Source organism: Eubalaena glacialis, chromosome 1 (assembly GCF_028564815.1).
Source record: "Eubalaena glacialis isolate mEubGla1 chromosome 1, mEubGla1.1.hap2.+ XY, whole genome shotgun sequence".
In the NCBI taxonomy this organism is placed as follows: Eukaryota; Metazoa; Chordata; class Mammalia; order Artiodactyla; family Balaenidae; genus Eubalaena; species Eubalaena glacialis.
In genome coordinates this window covers 63,258,129-63,279,271 of record NC_083716.1, presented here as the reverse complement: position 1 = coordinate 63,279,271, position 21,143 = coordinate 63,258,129, and the positions used below count along the sequence as shown (strand labels likewise).

General features: G+C 48.2%; 1 protein-coding gene across 1 annotated transcript in view; it reads left to right on the top strand.

Moving 5' to 3' along the window:
* Positions 1-21,143, top strand: part of CDH23 (cadherin related 23) — a 428,638-nt gene that overhangs the window by 260,016 nt on the left and 147,479 nt on the right. The window contains exon 15 of the mRNA XM_061181180.1: positions 11,427-11,491. Coding sequence (XP_061037163.1) covers positions 11,427-11,491 — 65 coding nt within the window. The remainder of the gene's footprint in view (positions 1-11,426; positions 11,492-21,143) is intronic.

Sequence of the window (21,143 nt, the reverse complement as noted above, 5' to 3'; positions counted from 1 at the left end):
CTGTGTCTGAGCTATCCAAGTTCAGGGCGAGGAGGCTTGGGTATTGGTCCATCGACTCCTAGCCCCCACTGAATGGGGACAGCTTCTGGGGATGTGGACACCCCATCATTCCAACTGCTCCCTTGAGAAGAAAGCTCACAGGCCAAGAGAGGCATAGACGCTTCCACTAAAGCAGCCCCTGGTGTGTGGAGGTGGGCACAGGGGGTCATGTGTGCCACCAGCAGCTTCTGCCCCAGCTGGGAACTTTCCACACGCATAAGACAAAGGTAGTATTAGTACTTATCTCATAGAGTGGGAGTGGAAATGAAATGTGCTAATACATGTAGATTTCTTGGAATAAATCCTGGAACCCAGTAAGGACTAAACAAGAGTGAGCTGCTGTTACTATTTTTGCAGTCATATCAGCTGGAGTTGCTTCAGCTGTAAAATGGGACTGTGACCCCATCTTGCTGGTTGCTTGCAGGATTAGGGACAAATTGGGTCAAGTTTCTCACACAGTGCCAGGCCAGGCCCGTAGCTTGACACTCAGCAAGGCAGTGATTGCACTTATCCCCCTGCCTCCGGGGGACCCCACGCCCATCCTCCAAGCCGGCCTGGGGACCACCAGACAGTGCCAGGCATGGGGCGCAGGCAGCCGCGGCCACCCTGACAGCCCTTGACATCCCGTAATTGCTTTCCCGTGACAACTCCCTTAAGCACAGAGCCGCTGGCCAGAGCAATTTGCTCTCCATCAACTTTTATTTCCAGGTTTTAAAATAAGATAGAAATAAAGAAGGGGGTGGAGGAGCCCAAGAACAACACTGTGTCTGCAATAACAAGCAAGCCGGGGACCCCACACCTTGAGTGCACCTGTCAGCCCAATTCTTATCCCTCCTCCCCAGCCGCAGACTGACACGTTAGTAGGCGGAGCTCAGGTCTGGTCCCCACTGGAACACCCCCCTCCTGTAGGGCTCAGTGCCACTTCCGCTCCCCCTCCACCCGGCCAGCTGCTGGCACAGCCCAGGCGGGAGGGCCAGGCTGAGAGAGGGCTCAGCAGGAGCATGTCTGCAGAGGACTGGAAGGAGTGAGTGGTTAGAATTGGGGGTGGAAAGACAAGTACTGGCTCCACTTAGACAGCGGCTTCTATGTGCCAGGCACTGGTCTAAAGCACCTTGCTTCAGTACCTTCTAAAATCCCCACACCAACTCCATGAGACAGGTACTATTATTAGCCCCATTTTACAGATGAGGAAACTGAGGTTTAGAGTGGATGTTACTGTAGTTGTTGGCAAATGGTCCAGGAGAGGTCAGGGGCCACAGAGGCTGGCCCACATCAGGCCTCAGGGGCATGGCAAGCAGTTTGGGCTTTGTCTTCAATGCCCCGGGAGCTTTCTAAGCTGGAGAATGGTGTCTCGTGTAGTCAGACATTCCCTCTGGCTCTGGTGGAGGATGGGCTGTTAGCACCAGAGGAGGAGCAGGCAGATGGGTCAGGAGGCTGTGTGGCACATAGGCCGTCAAGCCCAGTGTCTTCCTCAAAGTCCCACAGCTGGATGGTTGGGCAGAAACTGGACCAGAACCCAGATCTCACTCTCCCATTTTGAAGGGATTTTCATGACCCTACACAGAGCCACAAATCCTTTTGAGGCCCTTGGTGCCTGGTCTTGTACTGTGCCTCCCAGGGAGAAGCAGGTTTCTGACCCTCCAGGGGCAGAGAGCCCAGCAGACATAGCAGAGAGACTTTACTCACATCCCACTGTTCGCTGACTCCCATAGGGAAGGTGGGGCTGAGAGAGATCCTGAGGCCTTCTCTGCACTCAGTACTATGACCAATGAGTGATGCGGCATGGGCATGTGTGATGGAGTGGTGGCCATCCACCCCAGGTCCACGATGGAACGTGAGGGAGCCCCACCACCCACCGAGTCCCCACCCTTTCCTAACTGTTCTCCCACTCGGCGACTCACCTGACCGTGTGCTCTGAGCCTCTGTCCCCAGCCTCCCCAGTAGCACCCTTTTGTCCTAAGGCCTTCTGCACACTCAGAAGGCCAAGAGCAGGACCCGAGGGCTTTCCTGAATGCATCTTTCTTCCCATGACCCGCAGCCTCCCCGGGATCTCTCCTGTACCCTCTGGTTCACTCCCTGGTCCCACTGCCCACCTGGAGCACTCCTCTTCTTATCCCTACACGAAGTCCAATGGGAGGCATTTCCTTACAGATGCTATCATTTCTTCTCCCAGAAGTGTGACATCCCCCCTGGCCAGGGACCCCCAGGAAGGTGCTCAGAGCAGCAGCTTCCAACCAAACCTTATTTTGCCCACCCAGCACTCACCATGCCCTCACCCATCAGCCCTGGCTTCCTACTCAGATTAGATAGCTTCCTTCTGAGAGGACGAGGGAAACTGACACACCGAGCATTTGCCCGGAAGTGTGGGGCAGTCCAGATGATACTTCCTGGCCATTGGCTTCTACCTCTCATCCTAGAGAGAAGCTGAAATCCTCGTCCACAGCATGGGAGGGAGTGTGGGAACAGGGGAGAGGACCGGGCCCCGTGGGCCTAATCAGGCCAAGTGGAGGTCACCCCAGCCTCTGGACTACCAGGTTCCTCCAGTGGAGTCCCTCCTGCCTCCCGCCGGCCTCCCCAGAGCTTGCAAGAGTGCAGTTAATCTCACGTAGTTTAAGGAGTTATTCAGAGGGGCTCAGCGAATGATGAATGTGGAAAGCACTACCAGTGAAGCACCGGGGCTCCGTGGAGCTGTTTTAAAATGCATTTTCCCATGTAAATTTCTGCTCCATCAATCCTTATGACATGTCAAACATTGCTATTGTTTCCTGAACAAATTGTACCATGTGCCCTTCTCTGCAGATTTGTGCACGGGAGCAGAACTGCTCGCCGGTGCCTGCTGCCTGCCACGGTTGCTGGGACCCAGGGCTGCTGGGAAGGCAGCTGGGCCCGCCTTGCTTCAGAGCAGAAGCCCCGTGCGGGGCATCCGGGCGAGCGTGCGTGACGGGGGTGTGGACGCCGGCGGGGAGTGACTGAGTGCGTGCCTGCCAGCTGCCGGCCTGCAGGGAGAGGTGCACAGGTGGCTGGCTCGGGTGGGCGTGGGGGCTGCTCAAGACTGAGGGTAGGTGCAGATGTGCATGAGTTTCTGCGTGTGAGTACGTAGCGGGATGGGGTCCACCTGAGCCAGACAGAGGAAAAGAGAGAAGGTTTCTGTGAGAGTATGTGAGGGTGGGAGTGGGACAGGGAGGTATTGGGGGCTGCCTGAGACACTGGGAGGAAGAGAGAGGGGGTGTGTGTGTGTGTGTGTGTGTGTGAAGAGAGAGAGAAGTAGGTTGGGAAGCCAGAGGGCACAGGTGGACAAAAGAAGACACAGGGCAGGACTTTCTAGCTATAAAGAAGGGTACAGGGTGTTTAGAAACCTGAGAGAGGAGGACGTCTGGCCCAGGGAGGGGATCAGGGGACCAGAGTGCAGCAGCGGCATCCGATGAGCGGCAGTTGGAGGCAGACCCGGGAGGAGGCCAGAGCAGGTGGGGGTCAGGTCGGGGCATAAGGCCCAACGTCAGCAGATGGGCGTCTGCAAGGCCATGACGAGGGACAACAGGGAGGTGCAGGGATCCATGGGGATGGTGTGTCGGCAAGGCACATAGCCTGTAAGGGAGGCCCCTGGTTCAGGGCAAATGAATGGAAGAGGGTGAGAGATGGCCACTGTTCATTGTCAAAACAGGCTGGGTCAGAAGGGGGCTCTTGGGAGGAGACAAAGAGACAAGAGGACCTGATCGCTGTTGAAATGGTGGATTCCTGGGAGTGGGCATGAGAGGCTGTGATGAGCATCAGAGGGCAGGGAGCTGGGCTGAGCATAGAGCCCTGGCATCCAAGTTGAAGGAAGAGCTATATCCACAGGGTGCTGGGTGAAGAGCCCTGCAAGGGTCAGAAGGGTGCCCACAGCCAGCCAGGCTGCCCCGGCCTTTAGCAGGTGACAGCCTCCCCCAGTCTAGGCCCTGAGCCACCTGCACACACCAAGACCAAGCTTGGGTGGGATGGGATTGGGGGGAACCTTTGAGGATGAAGGACCTTGGCTAAGGGCCTGCGTCCTGGGAAATGACATCCAGGGACCCCTGCATCCTCTGCTTACGGGCACAACCAGAATTGCTGGAGCCCACCCACTCAAGGCAGAGGCTGGGGGCAGAGCCTGTGACAAGAAGGAAAAGACTGCCTGTTGGGGCCTCATCTACAGGGTGAGTACAGTGACCTGGTAGGAGCACCCTGGATCCCATGGCTGAGCTCTCAAACTGCAGGAGGACGCCTCTCCTCCAGCCCCACCAATGGGGGAGGGGTGCAGGGGAGGGGAGCGTTTGAGAGCACCTGCCTTGCAGTTGACTGTATTGGGTTCATGTCCTGGTACCGTGGCTCTTTGACCTTGGGCAAGTTGATTGACCTTTCTGAGCCTCAGTTCCCTCCATCTGTAAAATGGAAATAATACTGGTGCTTCCCAAAGGGAAGGACTTCCCGAAAGTCCTTCCCATAGGACTTTTGGGAAGATAGAGTGAACTAAAGCATGGGAAATGCTGGGCACAGTGCCTGACACTGTAAGTGCTCAAGGGGAAATGGCAGGGGGTCATTTGACCCCCTTCCACCCTATATAGCCAGGGGAAAGTTGGACGTTTCTGACATGAGCCTGGCTGGTCTGGGGATCTGGCTATTCCTCCACTGCAGGCTCACCTTGTCTTAACCTTTGGAATTTCCCCCCCGCCCCACCGTGTGTATTTATTTTTCTCTTTTTTTGTCAGCAGAAGAAAATTACACTTTTGCCGGCATTGTCCATCACGGAAATAAGCACTCGCGGATGCAATTATAAAGGCCCAAATGAGGGAATTAGTTTTGCTGGTAATGCCAGTGTTGAGGAGAATAGGAGGAGATGCCTTATAAATCAGGCCCTGGGCAGCAGCCAGTCCTGGCCGCACCCTCTCCCATGAGCTGACCGCGGGGACAGATGCTGACCCGCCGGCTGGTCTTCCTGGGCTGCAGACGCTTCCACTGGAGGAGACAGAGACATTCTGAGCCTCCTCTGGGCCTCAGTGAGAGCGGTTCTCACCAGGACCTCCCAGGCTTCTCAGTGTCCAGCCAGTGACTGCCCTGTAGACCCAAATACACTTTGCCAAAGATCTTCTCCAGGACTAGTCAACCTAAAATAGCAACCCAGTCACCTGCTAGCCCATTTTCTGCTGTATTTCCCCACAGTTCTTACCACTGTCTGAAATTGTTGTTTAGCTATTTCTCTCCTCCATTATTGTCTGTCTCCCCTTTCTGATTATAAGTCACATTCCAGCAAGGGCATTGTCATGCTGATGGCCGTGGGTTCAGAGCCGGGCACAGTAGCTGACACATTGGAAAAGCTCGGAAAGTATTTACTGAGCATGTGACTGAGCGCGAGTCTGATCATCATCTTGGTGAAGGTTCTTTCTGTGGTGTGCCAGGCGCCCCCCCATCTGCCCCTCCACACCCACGCTGTCCTTCTCACCTGCTCTGCACGTGCCTGCAGGCTGACGGTGAGGGCTGTTCAGTGAGTGCTCCCCCCACCTCCCATCCCACCTGCCTCTAAGGTTTGGCCAGTAGGGAGCTTGGACGAGAGACCTGAGCTTGGGAGACTTACTGGAGATGCTTTATAAACCCCAGCCCTGCCTCCTGGGCAACCTAAGGAGCCCCACTCTGGCTGCTCACGGCCCACCAAGGTGTTTGCTGATGGGAGCACTAGCCCCCCAGAAGGAAGGTCATGCTGGCCCTCAGTGTCTGGCAACGGATATCCCAGATTTTACTAAATTTGGCGAAGATTTTGAGCCCTGTGCCAGGCACAACACAGTATACAAAAATAAGTTAGGTACAGACTTGTCTGTCAAGGGGAGGGAACGGGGCATACACAAGCAGGTTTCAGGGACAGCAGACTGCTGAGTGTTCTAAAACAGGTCCAGCCAGGGGCTCTCAGGTCAAGAACAGCAAGCGGCCGGGGAGCTCCCTAAGGGAAGGGGCATTTGGAGGGGTGGGCAGCAGTTACGGAATGAAGGGATGATGCAACCAGGCAATGAGAGGACAGTTTGGGTGCATCAGGGAGAGATGGATACAAAATCGCCAAGGCCAGCCAGGCTCTGCAGAGCCTTGACAACAGGTGCTGGTCTGAAATTAATTCAGCAGCAGTGGGGAGCCATTGAAGGTCTTTGAGCAGAGGAAGATCATTCTAGCCATTGGTTTTGACTTCTTACCCCTGGGCATCTTATGAGAGTCATGGCAAGTGGCAAAATGTGCTAGTGTGTACCTGGGGGTGAGATTCTAGCCCAGGTGGAATAGTAACAGGGACACAGAGGCATCAGAGAGGGGGCCAGCAGCACAGTTGAGGTGCCCACCTGGAACCCTGGTTTGGCATTTCTTAGAGTCGCCAGGTACAATATGAGAGTCAGCCAGCCTGGCCAGCTGGGCCATCCCCTTCCCCCATCCCTGTAGCCATCTGACTGGCCTGCAAGATCCCGGAAGTGACCCTGCAGGGAGACAGAACGTCCCAGAACATGGCAGGAGGAAGGGTGTTCATGGCCTGAGGAGGACATTTGTTCTCTCTGCACAGGCCCCTGGTCACTTCTCAAGCCCTCCTTCCTAAAGTGGGCCCGAGGGTCACTGTCTGTTTGGCACGTGATTCGTCTGTTGATTTTTCAGTTGCTTAGGCACAAAGCAGGTTCTGGGAAGGAGATTGTTGTGAAAAGTGCTGCAACAAGCAGAGTGGGGCTGGGACAGAGACCTGCCGGGGTGGGACAGGTTGCAGGGTGGGTAGTGGAGCAGGCCCCGGCAGCGCCCCCTACTGGGCTGGCCAGCACGGCCAGGCTGCTCCTTGACCTCCACAGGGCGCTGCTCGGAGGGCATATGCCACAAGCTGTTAAGCGGTTTTCAACACAGGGATCTGGAGGCCAGCTCTGGCGCTTACCAGCTATGAAATCTTGGGAAAGTTCCTTATCATCCTGCCTCTGTTTCCTTGTTTGTTAAAGACAGGGAGCAGAGGGTTCTAACAGTACTTGCCACGTATGGGTGTGGCCAAAATGAAACAGTATACATACATACGTGGTGTGGATGTGGATGCAGGTGTACCTGTAGATGACGGATATAGGAGCTTTCCTGAGCCGCCCTGATGTCCAGGCCCCGTGACCCCACCCTGGCCTCGGGGATCCGCAGCCTCCTGGGGTGGGAAACACATCAGCTCCACAGAGCAGTCACAGCTGGGAGTATCTCCAGCAGGGTGGAGCCCTAATCCAGCCTTGGGGAGCCAGGAGGACAGGAACGGGGGAGCCAGGTGGGAGAGGAAGGAAGCAATCCCGGCAGAGGCAGCAGCACGAGCAGAGCCGGTCAGGTCCGGGAGCCGCACACGGTCCCGCCTGCACGTGGTCAGAGATGAGGCCGGAGCTGGCAGCCAGGCCCAAGTACAGGGCTAAGAATGCATGTAGAGGAGGAGGGCCTTCAGCAGGGCCGCCTAGTGGGCAGATTTGCTGCCTTCTCTGGGCACGGGCCCCTACCAGGCCCCGCAGCAGCCTGGCACTGGCCTGAGCACCCGGACCAGGCCCTTTGTGTTGGTGCTGGCTGCTCCCACCCTGGCAGGCGCACAGAAGTAGCTTTTCATCTTCATATTATTCTGCTTCGTGCACGTGAAAAATGAAAGTTCTCCCTCTCCTCATCACCAGGCATACATATTTCATACGGTCATTAGTCGGTGGCACTAAAGGACTCACAAATCTTCCCCGGTTAACATCGGCGGCCTGGGCGGGCAGCAAGAGGCCCCTGGGGAGAGGGGTCACCGTGGGAACCATGGCTGTGCTCAGTCCACTCGGGGAGGGAGTGGGGACTCGGCAGGGGTGGTAGAGGCCAGCGTCTGCCTGGAGAGAGAAGACAGTTCTATCTTGTTCCCAGGGGCTCGTCACCTAACTTCCCTGAGCCTCAGGGTGAAGAGGAGTGGACAGGGGGACCTCGGGGGTCCTTCCCACCCTAACAGTCCGAGTGCAATTCCATAGGGCACATAGATGTGGAGGGCTTGTCCCCAGGGTCCCAATGTGACCTTCAGGGGCAGGGAACCCCCCTTGTGGCTTGGCCCAGCCCACTCTGCTGACCCCTCTGCCGCTCCTAGCCTCCCCCCTCCTTTTCCCTCTCTCCTTCTTTTCGCCCCTCCCTTTCCCTTAGAATCCGCTCTCCTCGCTTTTGCCCCCATCTCTCCACCGCCCCTTTCTTACTAGAATTGGTTCCTTCATTTTCCAAGCATTTGTGAAGCACCTGCCATGTGCCAGGCACTGTCCAGGCTGGGAGGCGAGCCTGGCAGATGCAGCCCTACCCTCTTTGCTTCCCCAAACCCTTTCCTTTGACAAATGAGGATGCCGAGGCCCCAGGAGGTTGCTGTTTGGTCACACGGTGACCTGGGCTGCTGACTCTGACCTGGAGCTAGGGTCTCTACATTACACTCACCCCTCGCCAAGGGGCTTGATGGCATCTGGTCAGCTGCTCCCCAGACAGAGCTGCAGTTATTATAGTCTAGTAATACCATGTATGGTGGTGATCATTTGTTGGTGGAATGAAAGGGGACTTATGGGTGCCTCCCCGCCTTCTCTGGCCCCTGAAAGGGGAGGAGAGAGGTAGGCTTATTATGAGAAGTTTTGGTCTCCTCTGCCCTGAAATAACCAGACACCTCTCCTTCTGAGAACAAGTTCTCTTCTTGGTTTAGAAGCAAGAACACGTTGAGGCGGAGGATGTGACAAGCCGGCACTGGGTTCAAATCCTAACTTTGCCGCTCTTTTAGCTGTGAAGCCTTGGGTGAGCTGTTCACTCTCTCGGTGCCTCAGTTTCCCCATCTGTAAATTGGGGGTGGTAGTAATAATAGCACCTACGTCATAGGGTCATTATGAAGATACAATACGTGATAAGTGCGAGGAGTCGATAAATGCAGTCGTTGGGAGGAGTGGCTCAGGGCACGGGGGAGGGTCTGCCCTGGAATCGGTTCTGGGTTAGAGGGTGGGTTACATAGCTCGGCGTTTACCTTTCCATTTATTAGACACGCATCCCCCGAGAACCTGAGATGCTCTTGGAGCCTGGCCAGGGCGGTGAGAAGACAGAGGTCCACACACAGTCTGCTGAACACAGTGGGGACACTGAATGGAACAGTGGGTACAAGAGCCTGTCCTTAAAAGCAGGCTGCCCACAGCCCCTGGAATTGGCTTCCTTCTGGATAACCAAGTTTTCTGGATAACTGAGGTCTTAACCCTTTGGGTATAAACACTTTTTTTCATTTAAATCATTTGGAATATATCATTTACTTCTTTGCCTTCCTGAATTCAATATACTGAACACAAGTTGGTGTTTTCTTGTAATTCGGGTTTATTGTAAAGAACACAGAATGGAATAGATTTCACAGAATCCAAGAACTTTAAAAGGAACCTCAAAAAATACTTAGTACCAAGGTATTGAGCAGGGGGAAATAGGGAGAGGCTGATCAACGGGTACAAACTTTGTTATAAGATGAATAAGGTCTGAGGATCTAATGTATAACGTGGTGACTATAGTTGATAACACTGTACCGTACCATTGAAATTTGCTGAGAAAGTAGAACTTAAGTGTTCTCACCAGACAAGGAACAAAAGCGTAAATCTGTGAGGTGATGGGTGGTTAATTAACTCAATAGTGGGAATCCTTTCCATTGTCAATTATACCTCAATATAATATATTATCATAATTTATTGTATAATAAAGTTATAAAATAATTTTTGTCAATTATACCTCAAAGCTAAAAAATAAAAATAAACAAAAATAGGTATTGAAACATATTTTTAGCAGCGGAACCTTTATCCAGCTGTGATCTTAGAGAAGCCCTGAGTGTAAAACATGACCCTAAGGTCAGCTCAAGGCCTTTCCCTCCAGGCTTCTGGTGGCAGGTAGCAGTTTGCCCAGCTCTAGGGCATGGCCGGGGAGGGAGCAGAGGTCACAGTGCCTGGCACAGAGTACATGCTTACTAAGTAACTATTGAATGAATGCATGAATGGTGTCACTTAGTCTGCACTGTGGAATGTAACCATGCCAGCGACAGTGCAGAAGCCCAGAGGTTCCAGCCGCAAAAGCCAAGCCTCTACTATAACTACCATTGTCCTGGACAAGGGAGGGGATGGAGAGGGGCCCCACGTAGGTGGCCTAAAGGAAGGAACCCTGGGATGGGAGTAGGGATCTCAGGTTCTGCCCCACTCTGCTTGAATCTGCTCATGACCTAGAGTGGTGACAGGGTTACACCAGACATCACTGTGGTCTGGGCCTCAGTTTTGTGATCTGTGTGATGGGTAGAAATGTGGGTCTTCCTCATCATGTTGTGACAGTTGTGAGGATAAAATGAGGTCTTAATAAACCTGGATGCCCTTTGACAATGTAAAATATATGGAGTGCAGGCTGGCAGTGGTCACCATTGTTGCCATCATCATCAGGCATAAGGCAGGCCACTCTCGCTCCAGTCTCTTTTGACTGTAGGTGATAGAAAGCCAACTTGGACCAGCCTGGATAAAAGAGATCTTGTTGGACTCACAAACCAAACTGAGGTGGGAAGGGATGTCAGATTCAGGACTCTAGAACTACCAAGATCAGCCCCTCTCTTCATCCTCCCTACACATCCAGCAACTCCCACTTCACATCGTCCCAGCTTCACTGCCCCAGAGGAAAGTTTTTATCCCCAGCAACAATAAGAAGAATCCCAGGGAAGGATTCTAATAGGCCCCTGCTGCGGTCAGGGACCACTCCCAGCCTAGTCCCTGAGGTCAGGGGACTAGGTCCCACTTGGACCACTTGTTCGAGCAGAGAGGGATGCCAAAGAAGATGGGTGGGGGTGGGCAGCAGACTGTTTCCAGCAGAAGAGGTTGCCAACCAGATGACAGTCTGCTTGATACATGCGGTGGATTATTCCCAGGGTTAAAGAAGGGGGAACACCAGAAATCCACCCAAGAGGCCTTCCCCACTAGGTACCACATCTGACTTGGAGGCTTTGGGGACTGGAGGAGGGTCACGGGAGGAGGCCACCAGATGGTTGAACCCACCCCCACTTTTGTTTGAGGTATTTTGTAAACCTACAAGTTATGACCCCAAGCCACAGGTCTAGGGTCTCTCCCCCAAGCCCTCTGAGCATCTACAGAGAATGTCTGACATGAGTCCAGGAGGGGTGGTTTCGCATAGTTAGAGATTTAGGTAGAAGACTGATCCTCCAGAACTGTGTGCTCCAGTATTAATTTAAATCGCCGTTTGTGACTGGTGAAAACCTTATTGAACAGCATGGCTCTAGAAAATTCGGCCTGGGCCTGAGGAGCTGTGTGGGGGAAGCATGGGTTTGCTGTGGACATTTCCTGCTGAGATTGGGAGCCTCGGCTGGTTCTGGCAGTAATGACTTCTTTTTCTTACCTTTGCAGGCAACAGACAATGACGTGGGCACCTTCGGGGAAGTCAACTACTTCTTCAGCGATGACCCTGATCGGTGAGCCCCTGCCCCTGGCCTTCCGAGGTGGCTCTCTGCCACTCAGCAGGCCCAGGACACTTCTTGGTGCCCAGGAAAAGTGCTGTGCCCCTGTGGCTAGGGAACTGGCCTGTGAGTCAGAGCTCATGGGCACTGCTGCTGCTTTGGCCCTGATTATGGAGCAGTGTTGCTCAAGTCCCCTAAACTCTCTGGGGCGTAGTTTCTCTGACCCTCAAAAGATAGCTTTTAGTTTGGGGAATGAAGAAGCTTTTTTTTTTTTTTTTTTACCTTGCCTAATGTCTTTATTTTACAGGAGGGACATTTAAACCAAGGGAGAAAAATAACCATTTTTACAAACTTTTCCGTGTCCTTTTGTTCTGTTGTTGAAAAATGAAAATCAAATGACAGTAGATTTTCCCTTTTGCTTTAGTTTCTAAAAATATCAGAGTGAAATTGTCCACACATAGTTCTTTTTTTTTTAGCTCTTCAATACTTTGTTTTAATTTAATTTTTACTTTATATTGGAGTATAGTTGACTTACAATGTTGTGTTAGTTTCAGGTATACAGCAAAGTGATTCAGTTATACAAATATATGTATCCATTCTTTGTCAGATTCTTTTCCCATATAGGTTATTACAGAATATTGAGTAGAGTTCCCTGTGCTATACAGTAGGTCCTTGTTGATTATCTATTTTATATATACTGGTATATATCTGTTAATCCCAAACTCCTAATTTATCCCTCCCCCTATCACCTTTCCCCTTTGGTAACCATGAGTATGTTTTTGAAGTCTGTGAGTCTGTTTCTATTTTGTAAATAAGTTCATTTGTATCATTTTTTAGATTCCACATATAAGTGATATCATATGATATTTGTCTTTCTGTCTGACTTACTTCACTTAGTATGATAATCTCTAGGTCCATCCATGTTGCTACAAATGGCATTACTGCATTCTTGTTTATGGCTGAGGAGTATTCCATTGTATATATGTACCACATCTTCTTTATCCATTCTTCTGTTGATGGATATTTAGGTTGCTTCCATGTCTTGGCCATTGTAAATAATTCTGCAATGAACACAGGGGTGCATGTATCTTTTTGAATTATGGTTTTCTCCAGATAGATGGCCAGGAGTAGGATTGCTGGATCATATGGTAGCTCTACTTTTAGTTTTTTAAGGATCCCCCATTCTGTTCTCCATAGTGGCTGCATCAATTTACATTCCCACCAACAGTGTAGGAGGGTTCCCTTTTCTCCACACCCTCCCCAGCATTTATTGTTTGTAGGCTTTTTGATGGCCATTCTAACTGGTGTGAGGTGATACCTGATTGTAGTTTTGTTTTTTTTGTTTTTTTAATTTATTTATTTATTTTATTTTTGGCTGCATTGGGTCTTCATTGCTGCACGCAGGCTTTTTCTAGTTGCGGCGAGCAGGGGTTACTCTTCATTGCGGCATGTGGCCTTCTCATTGCAGTGGCTTCTCTTGTTGTGGAGCATGGGCTCTAGGCATGCGGGCTTCAGTAGTTGTGGCATGTGGGCTCAGTAGTTGTGGCTCACAGGCCTAGCTGCTCTGCAGCATGTGGGATCTTCCCAGACCAGGGCTCGAACCCATGTCCCCTGCATTGGCAGGCAGATTCTTAACCTCTGCGCCACCAGGGAAGCCCCCTGATTGTAGTTTTGATTTGAATTTCTCTAATAATTAGAGATGTTGAGCACCTTTTCAAGTGCTTTTTGGCCATCTGTATGTCTTCTTTGGAGAAATGTCTATCTGATATTCTGCCCATTTTTGATTGGGTTGTTTGGGGGGGTTTTTTGTTGTTTTTTTTTAAATATAGAGCTGCATGAGCTGTCTGTATATTTGGAAGGTTAATCCCTTCTCAGTGGCTTCATTTACAAATATTTTCTCCCATTCTGTGGGTTGTGTTTTCATTTTGTTTATCGTTTCCTTTGCTGTGCAAAAGTTCTTTAGTTTAATTAGGTCGCATTTGCTTATTTTTGTTTTTATTTTCATTACTCTAGGAGGTGGATCCAAAAGGATATTGCTGTAATTTATGTCAAAGAGTGTTCTGCCTATGTTTTCCTCTAAGAGTTTTATAGTGTCTGACCTTACATTTAGGTCTTTGACCCATGTTGAATTTATCTTTGTGTATGGTGTTAGGGAGTGTTCTAAGTTCATTCTTTTACATGTAGCTGTCCAGTTTTCCCAGCACCATTTGTTGAAGAGACTGTCTTTTCTCCATTGTATATTCTTGCATCCTTTGTCATAGATTAATTGACCTTAGGTGCGTGGGTTTATTTCTGGGTTTTCTATCCTGTTCCATTGGTCTATATTTCTGTTTTTGTGCCAGAACCATACTGTTTTGATGACTGTAACTTTATAGTATAGTCTGAAGTCAGGGAGCCTGATTCCTCCAGCTTCAGTTTTCTTTCTCAGGATTGCCTTGGCTATTCGGAGTCTTTTGTGTTTCCATACAAATTTTTAAATTTTTTTTGTTGTTCTGTGACAAATGTCTTTGTTAGTTTGATAGGGATTGCATTGAATCTATAGATTGCCATGGGTAGTATAGGCATTTTGATAATATTGATTCTTCTAATCCAAGAACATGGTGGATCTTTCCATCAGTTTCTGTCATCTTCGATTTCTCTGATCAGTGTCTGTATAGTTTTCAGAGTACAGGTCTTTTTTCTCCTTAGGGAGGTTTATTCCTAGGTATTTTCTTCCTTTTGGTGCGATGGTAAATGGGATTGTTTCTTTAATTTCTGTATCTGAACTTCCTTTGTATAGGAACTTTAGTGTATAGGAATGCAACAGATTTCTGTGTATTAATTTTGTATCCTGCAACTTTACCGAATTCACTGATGAGCTCAGGTAGTTTTCTGGTAGCATCTTTAGGATTTTCTGTGTAGAGTATCATGTCATTTGCAAACAGTGACAGTTTTACTTCTCCTTTTCCAATTTGGATTCCATTTATTTCTTTTTCTTCTCTGGTTACCATGGATTACTTCCAAAACTATGTTGAGTAAAAGTGGTGAGAGTGGGCATCCTTGTCTTGTTCCTGATCTTAGAGGAAACACTTTCAGATTTTCACTGAGAGAATGTTGTTAGCTGTGGGTTTGTCATATATGGTCTTCATTAGGTTGAGGTAGGTTCCCTCTATGCCCACTTTCTGGAGAGGTTTTTTTTAATATTTATTTTATTTATTTCATTATTAATTTATTGATTTTGGCTGCACTGGATCTTAGTTGTGGCACATGGGATCTTCGTTGCAGCATGTGGGATCTTTGTTGCAGCATGTGGGATCTTTTTAGTTGCAGCATGTGGGACCTTCTTGGTTGTGGAATGCAGACTTCTTAGTTGCAGCATGCAGACTCTTAGCTGCAGCATGAAAACTTAATTGCAGCATGAGTGTGGGATCTAGTTGCCCGACCAGGGGTTGAACCCCAGTCCCCTACGTTGGGAGCACAGTGTCTTACCCACTGGACCACCAGGGAAGTCCCTGGAGAGTTTTTTTATCATAAATGAGTGTTGAATTTTTTTTTTTTAATTTGTGGGTGCTGCATACCATAACCTTCTTTAGGAGCGTCACAGTACTCATTAGGTTTTTTTTTTTTTTTTGGCTGCATTGGGTCTTCGTTGCTGCGTGTGGGCTTTCTCTAGTTGCGGCAAGAGAGGGCTACTCTTCGTTGCGGTGTGCGGGCTTCTCATTGCGGTGGCTTCTCTTGTTGCAGAGCACGGGCTCTAAGTGTGCAGACTTCAGTAGTTGTGGCTTGCAGGCTCTAGAGCGCAGGCTCAGTAGTTGTGGCGCACGGGCTTAGTTGCTCCACGGCATGTGGGATCTTCCCGGACCAGGGATTGAACCCGTGTCCCCTACACTGGCAGGCAGATTCTTAACCACTGTGCCACCAGGGAAGTCCCCATGGGTGTTGAACTTTATCAAAAGGTTTTTCTGCATCTATTGAGATTATCATATGGTTTTTATTCTTCAATTTCTTAATGTGGTGTATCATACTGATTGATTTGCGGATATTGAAAAATCCTTGCATCCCTGGGATAACTCCCACTTGATCATGGTATATGATCCTTTTAATGTATTTTTGGATTCGGTTCGCTAGTATTCTGTTGAGGATTTCTGTGTCCATGTTCATCAGTGATGTTGGCCTATAATTTTCTTTTTCTGTGGTATCTTTGTCTGGTTTTGGTATCAGGCTGATGGTAGGCTTATACAATGAGCTTCAGAGTGCTCCTTCCTCTGCAGTTTTTGGAAGAGTTTCATAAGGATAGGTGTTAACTCTTCTCTAAATGTTTGATAGAATTCTCCTGTGAAGCCTGATCCTGGACTTTTCTTTGTTGGATTTTTTTTTAAATTTATTTATTTTCTTAATGTTTTTGGCTGTGTTAAGCCTTAGTTGCGGCACGTGGGATCTTTCGTTGAGGCACGGGGTTTTCATTGCAGCGCGCAGGCTTCTCTCTAGTTGTGGTGCACGGGCTTCTCTCTAGTTGTGGCACGCAGGCTTCTCTATAGTTGTGACGTGCAGGTTTTGTCTCTCTAGTTGTGGCACGTGGGCTCCAGGGCATGTGGGCTCTGTAGCTGTAGCACGCAGGCTCCAGAACGCGTGGGCTCTGTATTTTGCAACACGTGGGCTCTCTCATTGAGTCGCGCAAGCTCAGTATTTGTGGCATGTGGGCTTAGTTGCTCCGTGGTATGTGGGACCTTAGTTCCCCGACCAGGGATCAAACCCGTGTCCCCTGCACTGGAAGGCAGATTCTTTACCACTGGACCACCAGGGAAGTCCCTTATTGGATGTTTTAAAATCACAGTTTCAATTCCAATACTTATGATTGGTTTGTTCATATTTTCTATTTCTTCCTAGTTCAGTCTTGGGAGATTATACCTTTCTAAGAATTTGTCCATTTCTTCTAGCTTGTCCATCTTATTGCCATATAGTTGCTTGTAGTAGTCTCTTATGATCCTTTGTATTTCTGTGGTGTCCCTTGTAACTTCCCTTCTTCATTTCAAATTTTATTGTTTTCAGCCCTCTCTTTTCTTTCTTGATGAGTCTGGCTAAAGGTTTATCAATTTTGTTTATCTTTCCAAAGAACCAGCTTTTAGTTTCATCGATCTTTTCTATTGTTTTCTTCGTGTCTATTTCATTTATTTCTGCTTGATCTTTATGATTTCTATTAACTTTGGGTTTTGTTTGTTCTTCTTTCTCTAGTTGCTTTAGTTATAAGGTTAGGTTATTCGTTTGAGATTTTTCTTGTTTCCTGAGGTAAGGTTGTATTGCTCCAAACTTCCCTCTTAGAACTGCTTTTGCTGCGTCCCATAGGTTTTGGATCATTGTGTTTTTGTTGTCATTTGTCTGTAAGTATTTTCTGATTCCCTCTTTGATTTCTTCAGTGATCCATTGGTTGATTAGTAACATATTGTTTAGCCTCCATGCATTTGTGTTCTTTTTACAGTTTTTTTTCTTGTAGTTGATTTCTAATCTCGTACCACTGTGGTCAGAAAAGATGCTTGATGTGATTTCAGTTTTCTTAAATTTACCAAGGCTTGATTTGTGGCCCAAGATGTGATCTATCCTGGAGAATGTTCCATATGCACTTGAGAAGAATGTGTATTCTGGTGCTATGGGACGGAATGTTTTATAAATATCAATTAAGTCCATCTGGTCTAATGTGTCATTTAAGGCCTGTTTCCTTATTGATCTTCTGTCTGGATGATTTGTCCATTGATGTAAGTGGGGTGTTATAGTCTCCCACTATTACTGTGTTACTGTAGATTTCTCCTTTCATGGCTGTTAGTATTTGCCATATATATTTGGTGCTCCTATGTTGGGTGCATATATTTACATATTTACAACTGTTATATATTGTTATATATTCTTCTTGGATTGATCCCTTTATCGTTATGTAGTATCCTTCTTTGTCTCTTGTTGTAACAGTCTTTATTTTAAAGTCTATTTTGTCTGATGTGAATATTGCTCCTCCAGCTTTCTTCTGATTTCCGTTTGCATGGAATACATTTTTCCATCTCCTCACTGTCAGTCTGTATGTGTCCCTAGATCTGAAGTGGATCTCTTGTACACAGCATATATCCGGGTCTTGTTTTTGTATCCATTCAGCCAGTCTGTGTCTTTTGGTTGGAGCATTTAATACATTTACATTTAAGGTAATTATCAATAAGTATGTTCATATTGCCATTTTGTTAACTGTTTTGGATTTGTTTCTGTAGGTCTTTTTTCTTCCCTTCCTCTTTTGTTCTCTTGTTTAGATTGTTTTCTTTTGTGTGTGTGTATCTATTGTAGATTTTTGGTTTGCAGTTCCCATGAGGTTTTGATATAGCAGTCTATATATATACAAGATTATTTCAAGTTACTGCTCTCTTAATTTTCATTGCATTTCCAATATGCTGCATCTGTACTCTCCTCTTCTCATGAATGCTGGTTTTGATATCATATTTGTGTGTGGATGATTTCCTACCTTTACTGTATGTTTGCTTTTACCAGAGAGCTTTCCTATTTATAAGTTTCTTGTTTCTAGTTGTGGCCTTTTCTTTTCTGTCTAGAGAAGTTCCTTTAGCATTTGTTGTAAAGCTGGTTTGGTGGTGCTGAAATCTCTTAGCTTTTGCTTGTTTGTAAAGGTTTTGATCTCTCCACTGAATCTGAATGAGAACCTTGCTGGGTAGAGTATTCTTGGTTGTAGTTATTCCCTTTCATCACATTAAATATATCATGCCACTCCTGGCCTGCAGAGTTCATGCTGAAAAATCATCTGATAACCTTATGGGAGTTCCCTTGCATGTTATTTGTTGCTTTTCTCTTGTTGCTTTTAATATTTTTACTTTGTCTTTAATTATTGTCAGTTTGATTACTATGTGTCTCGGTGTGTTCCTCCTTGGATTTATCCTGTATGGGACTCTGCATATCCTGGACTTGAGTGAATATTTTCTTTCCCATGTTAGGGAAGTTTTCAGGTATTATCTCTTCAAATATTTTCTCAGGCCCTTTCTCTCTCTCATCTCCTTCTGGGATGAGAATGAATGTTGGTGCATTTAATGTTGTACCAGGCGTCTCTGAGACTGTCCTTATTTCTTTTCATTCTTTTTTTTAGTTCTGTTGCATAGTGGTGATTTCCACCCCTCTGTCTTCTAGCTCATTTATTGCTCTTCTGCCTCATTTATTTTGCTATTGATTCTTCCTAGTGTATTATTCATTTCAGTTATTCTATTGTACATCTCTGTTTGTTCTTTAAATGTTCTAGCTCTTTGTTAAACATTTCTTGTATCTTCTCAGTCTGTGCCTCCATTCTTCTTCTGAGATCTCTGATATCTTTACTATCATTACTTTGAATTCTTTTTCAAGAAGATTGCCTATCTCCACTTCACTTAGTTGGTCTTCCAAAGTCTTATCTTGTTCCTTCATCTGGAACATATTCCTCTGCCATCTCATTTTGTTTAACTTTCTGTGTTTGTGGCCTCCATTCCTCAGGCTGTAGGATCGTAGCTCCTCTAGCTACTGGTGTCTGCCCCCTGATGGGTGAGGTTGGTCCAGGGGCTTGTGCGGGCTTCCTGGTGGAAGTGGCTGGTGCCTGCCCACTAGTTGGTGGAGCTGGATCTTGTCCCTCTGCTGGGCAGGGCCATGTCAAGGTGTGTGTTTAGCAGGCAGCTGTAGGATCAGGATGACTTTAGGCAGCCTGTCTGCTGATGGGTGTGGCTGTGTTCCCACCCTGTTGGTTGTTTGGCCTGAGATGTCCCACCACTGGAGCCTGAAGGGTGTTGGGTGGGCCCAGGTCTTGAAGCCAAAATGGTGACTTCCGGCAGAGCTCACACCAGTGAATATTCACTGAGGTTTCTACCCCCAGTGTCCTTGCCCCCACAGTGAGCCACAGACAACCTCCACCTCCCCAGGAGGCCCTCCAAGACCCTCACATATGTCTGCCTCAGGCTCCTGTGGAGTCACTGCTTTGCCCTGGTTCCCAGTACACGTGAAACCTTGTGTGTGCCCTCCAAGAATGGAGTCTCTGTTTCCCCCAGTACTGTGGAACTCCTGCATTCAAGCCCCACTGGCCCTCAAAGCCAAATGCTCTGGGGGCTCCTCCTCCCGATGCCAGAACTCCAGGCTGAGGAGCCTGCAAGCGGGGCTCAGAACTCTCATTCCTGTGGGAGAATCTGTGTGATATAATTATTTTCCCGTTTGTGGGTCACCCACCGATGGGTATGGGATTTGATTATATCATGAAACCACCCCTCCTACCATTTTGTTGTGAGTTCTACTTTGGATGTAGAATGTCTTTTTTGGTAGGTTTGAGTCTTTTGTTGATGGTTGTTCAGCAGTTAGTTGTGCTTTTGGTACTTTCATGAGAGAAGGTGAGCTTGAGTCCTTCTACTCTGCCATCTTCAGGAATGAGGAAGCTTTGAAACGCTAATGACAGCACACCAGCAGCAGCAGCAGCAGTGGCTGTATTTATGAAGCCCTCACTTTGTATCAAGCTCTTTGTCAAGTGCTTTACCCATGTTATCTGATGTAATCCTCACAACTAAATGCTGGAGAACTCAGTGCTAAGTACACTTATCATCCCCACTTTACTGAGAGTCTGTGTTACTTGTCCAAAGTCACACAGCTGGTAAGCACCAAGGCCAGGCCTCAGCATGTGGTCTTCACCACCTGGATGAACAGCCTCCAGCAGGAAGGGGCTCTCAACCTGCCTTGGCCATTAGGTGGGTTGGTGTGCTCACTGCCTGACCTGTGCCAGCTTTGCCATGTCACTCACCAAGGTTCTAGGCCATCTCTTTCCCTTGTCTTCAGTTAAACTGAGCCAAGGGGAAGCCCTCTCATTTTCAACATGATCAAAGCCAGGTTGAATTCAGAGGGCATGTCTGTTCCTGAAAACAAAGTGTCTGATGCATCTGGAAGCCCAACAGGATGAGTAAGACAGTGTCTGTCAGCTTGGAGTACCGGTCCAAAATCTGTGTAAACGACCAGGAAGAGACAGAGACTGTTAGGTGTACCTAGCTATTCTCAGCCACTCTCCAGTTGGGAGGAAGGAACCAACAACAGGACCAATTCACAGGACACCCCTGTCCCTTGGGACACCTGTGTTCTTGTGGCCTTGTCCTGATCATCTTGGATTTTTCTCATCCCTTCCCATCTTCTGGGGTGGGGACTTTCCTGGTCTCAGAGCCAGAACCTTCCAGGCTCAGTGGCTGGCAGCTGTGGAACAGCTCAGAGCACACAAATGTCTACTGACAGCTCAGAGGAGGTTCCCGAGGAGATGTTCATGGAGGGTTGGTCTCACTGGACCTTACTCCTCCCCCAGAGACATTTGCCAGCCTCTTACTCAAGGTTCAGCCCCTTGAGTGGAAGACACGCTCCCAAGAAAGGACCAGTCACCCCTCCCCTTGCTGGCTGCCCATTTAAAGCTCTTGATGCAAAACCATCTGGATGGAAGAATTTCTTTTTTTTAAATTGCCCCAATACGTGTTACTTTTTATTGAGATATAATTACATATAACATTATATTAGTTTCAGGTGTACAACATAGTGATTCAATATTTGTATCAATATATGTGGCAAAACGATCACCACAATAAGTCTAGTTAACATCCATCACCATTCATAGTTACAAAAATGTTTTTCCTGTGATGAGAACTTTTAAAATCTACTCCTTTAGCAA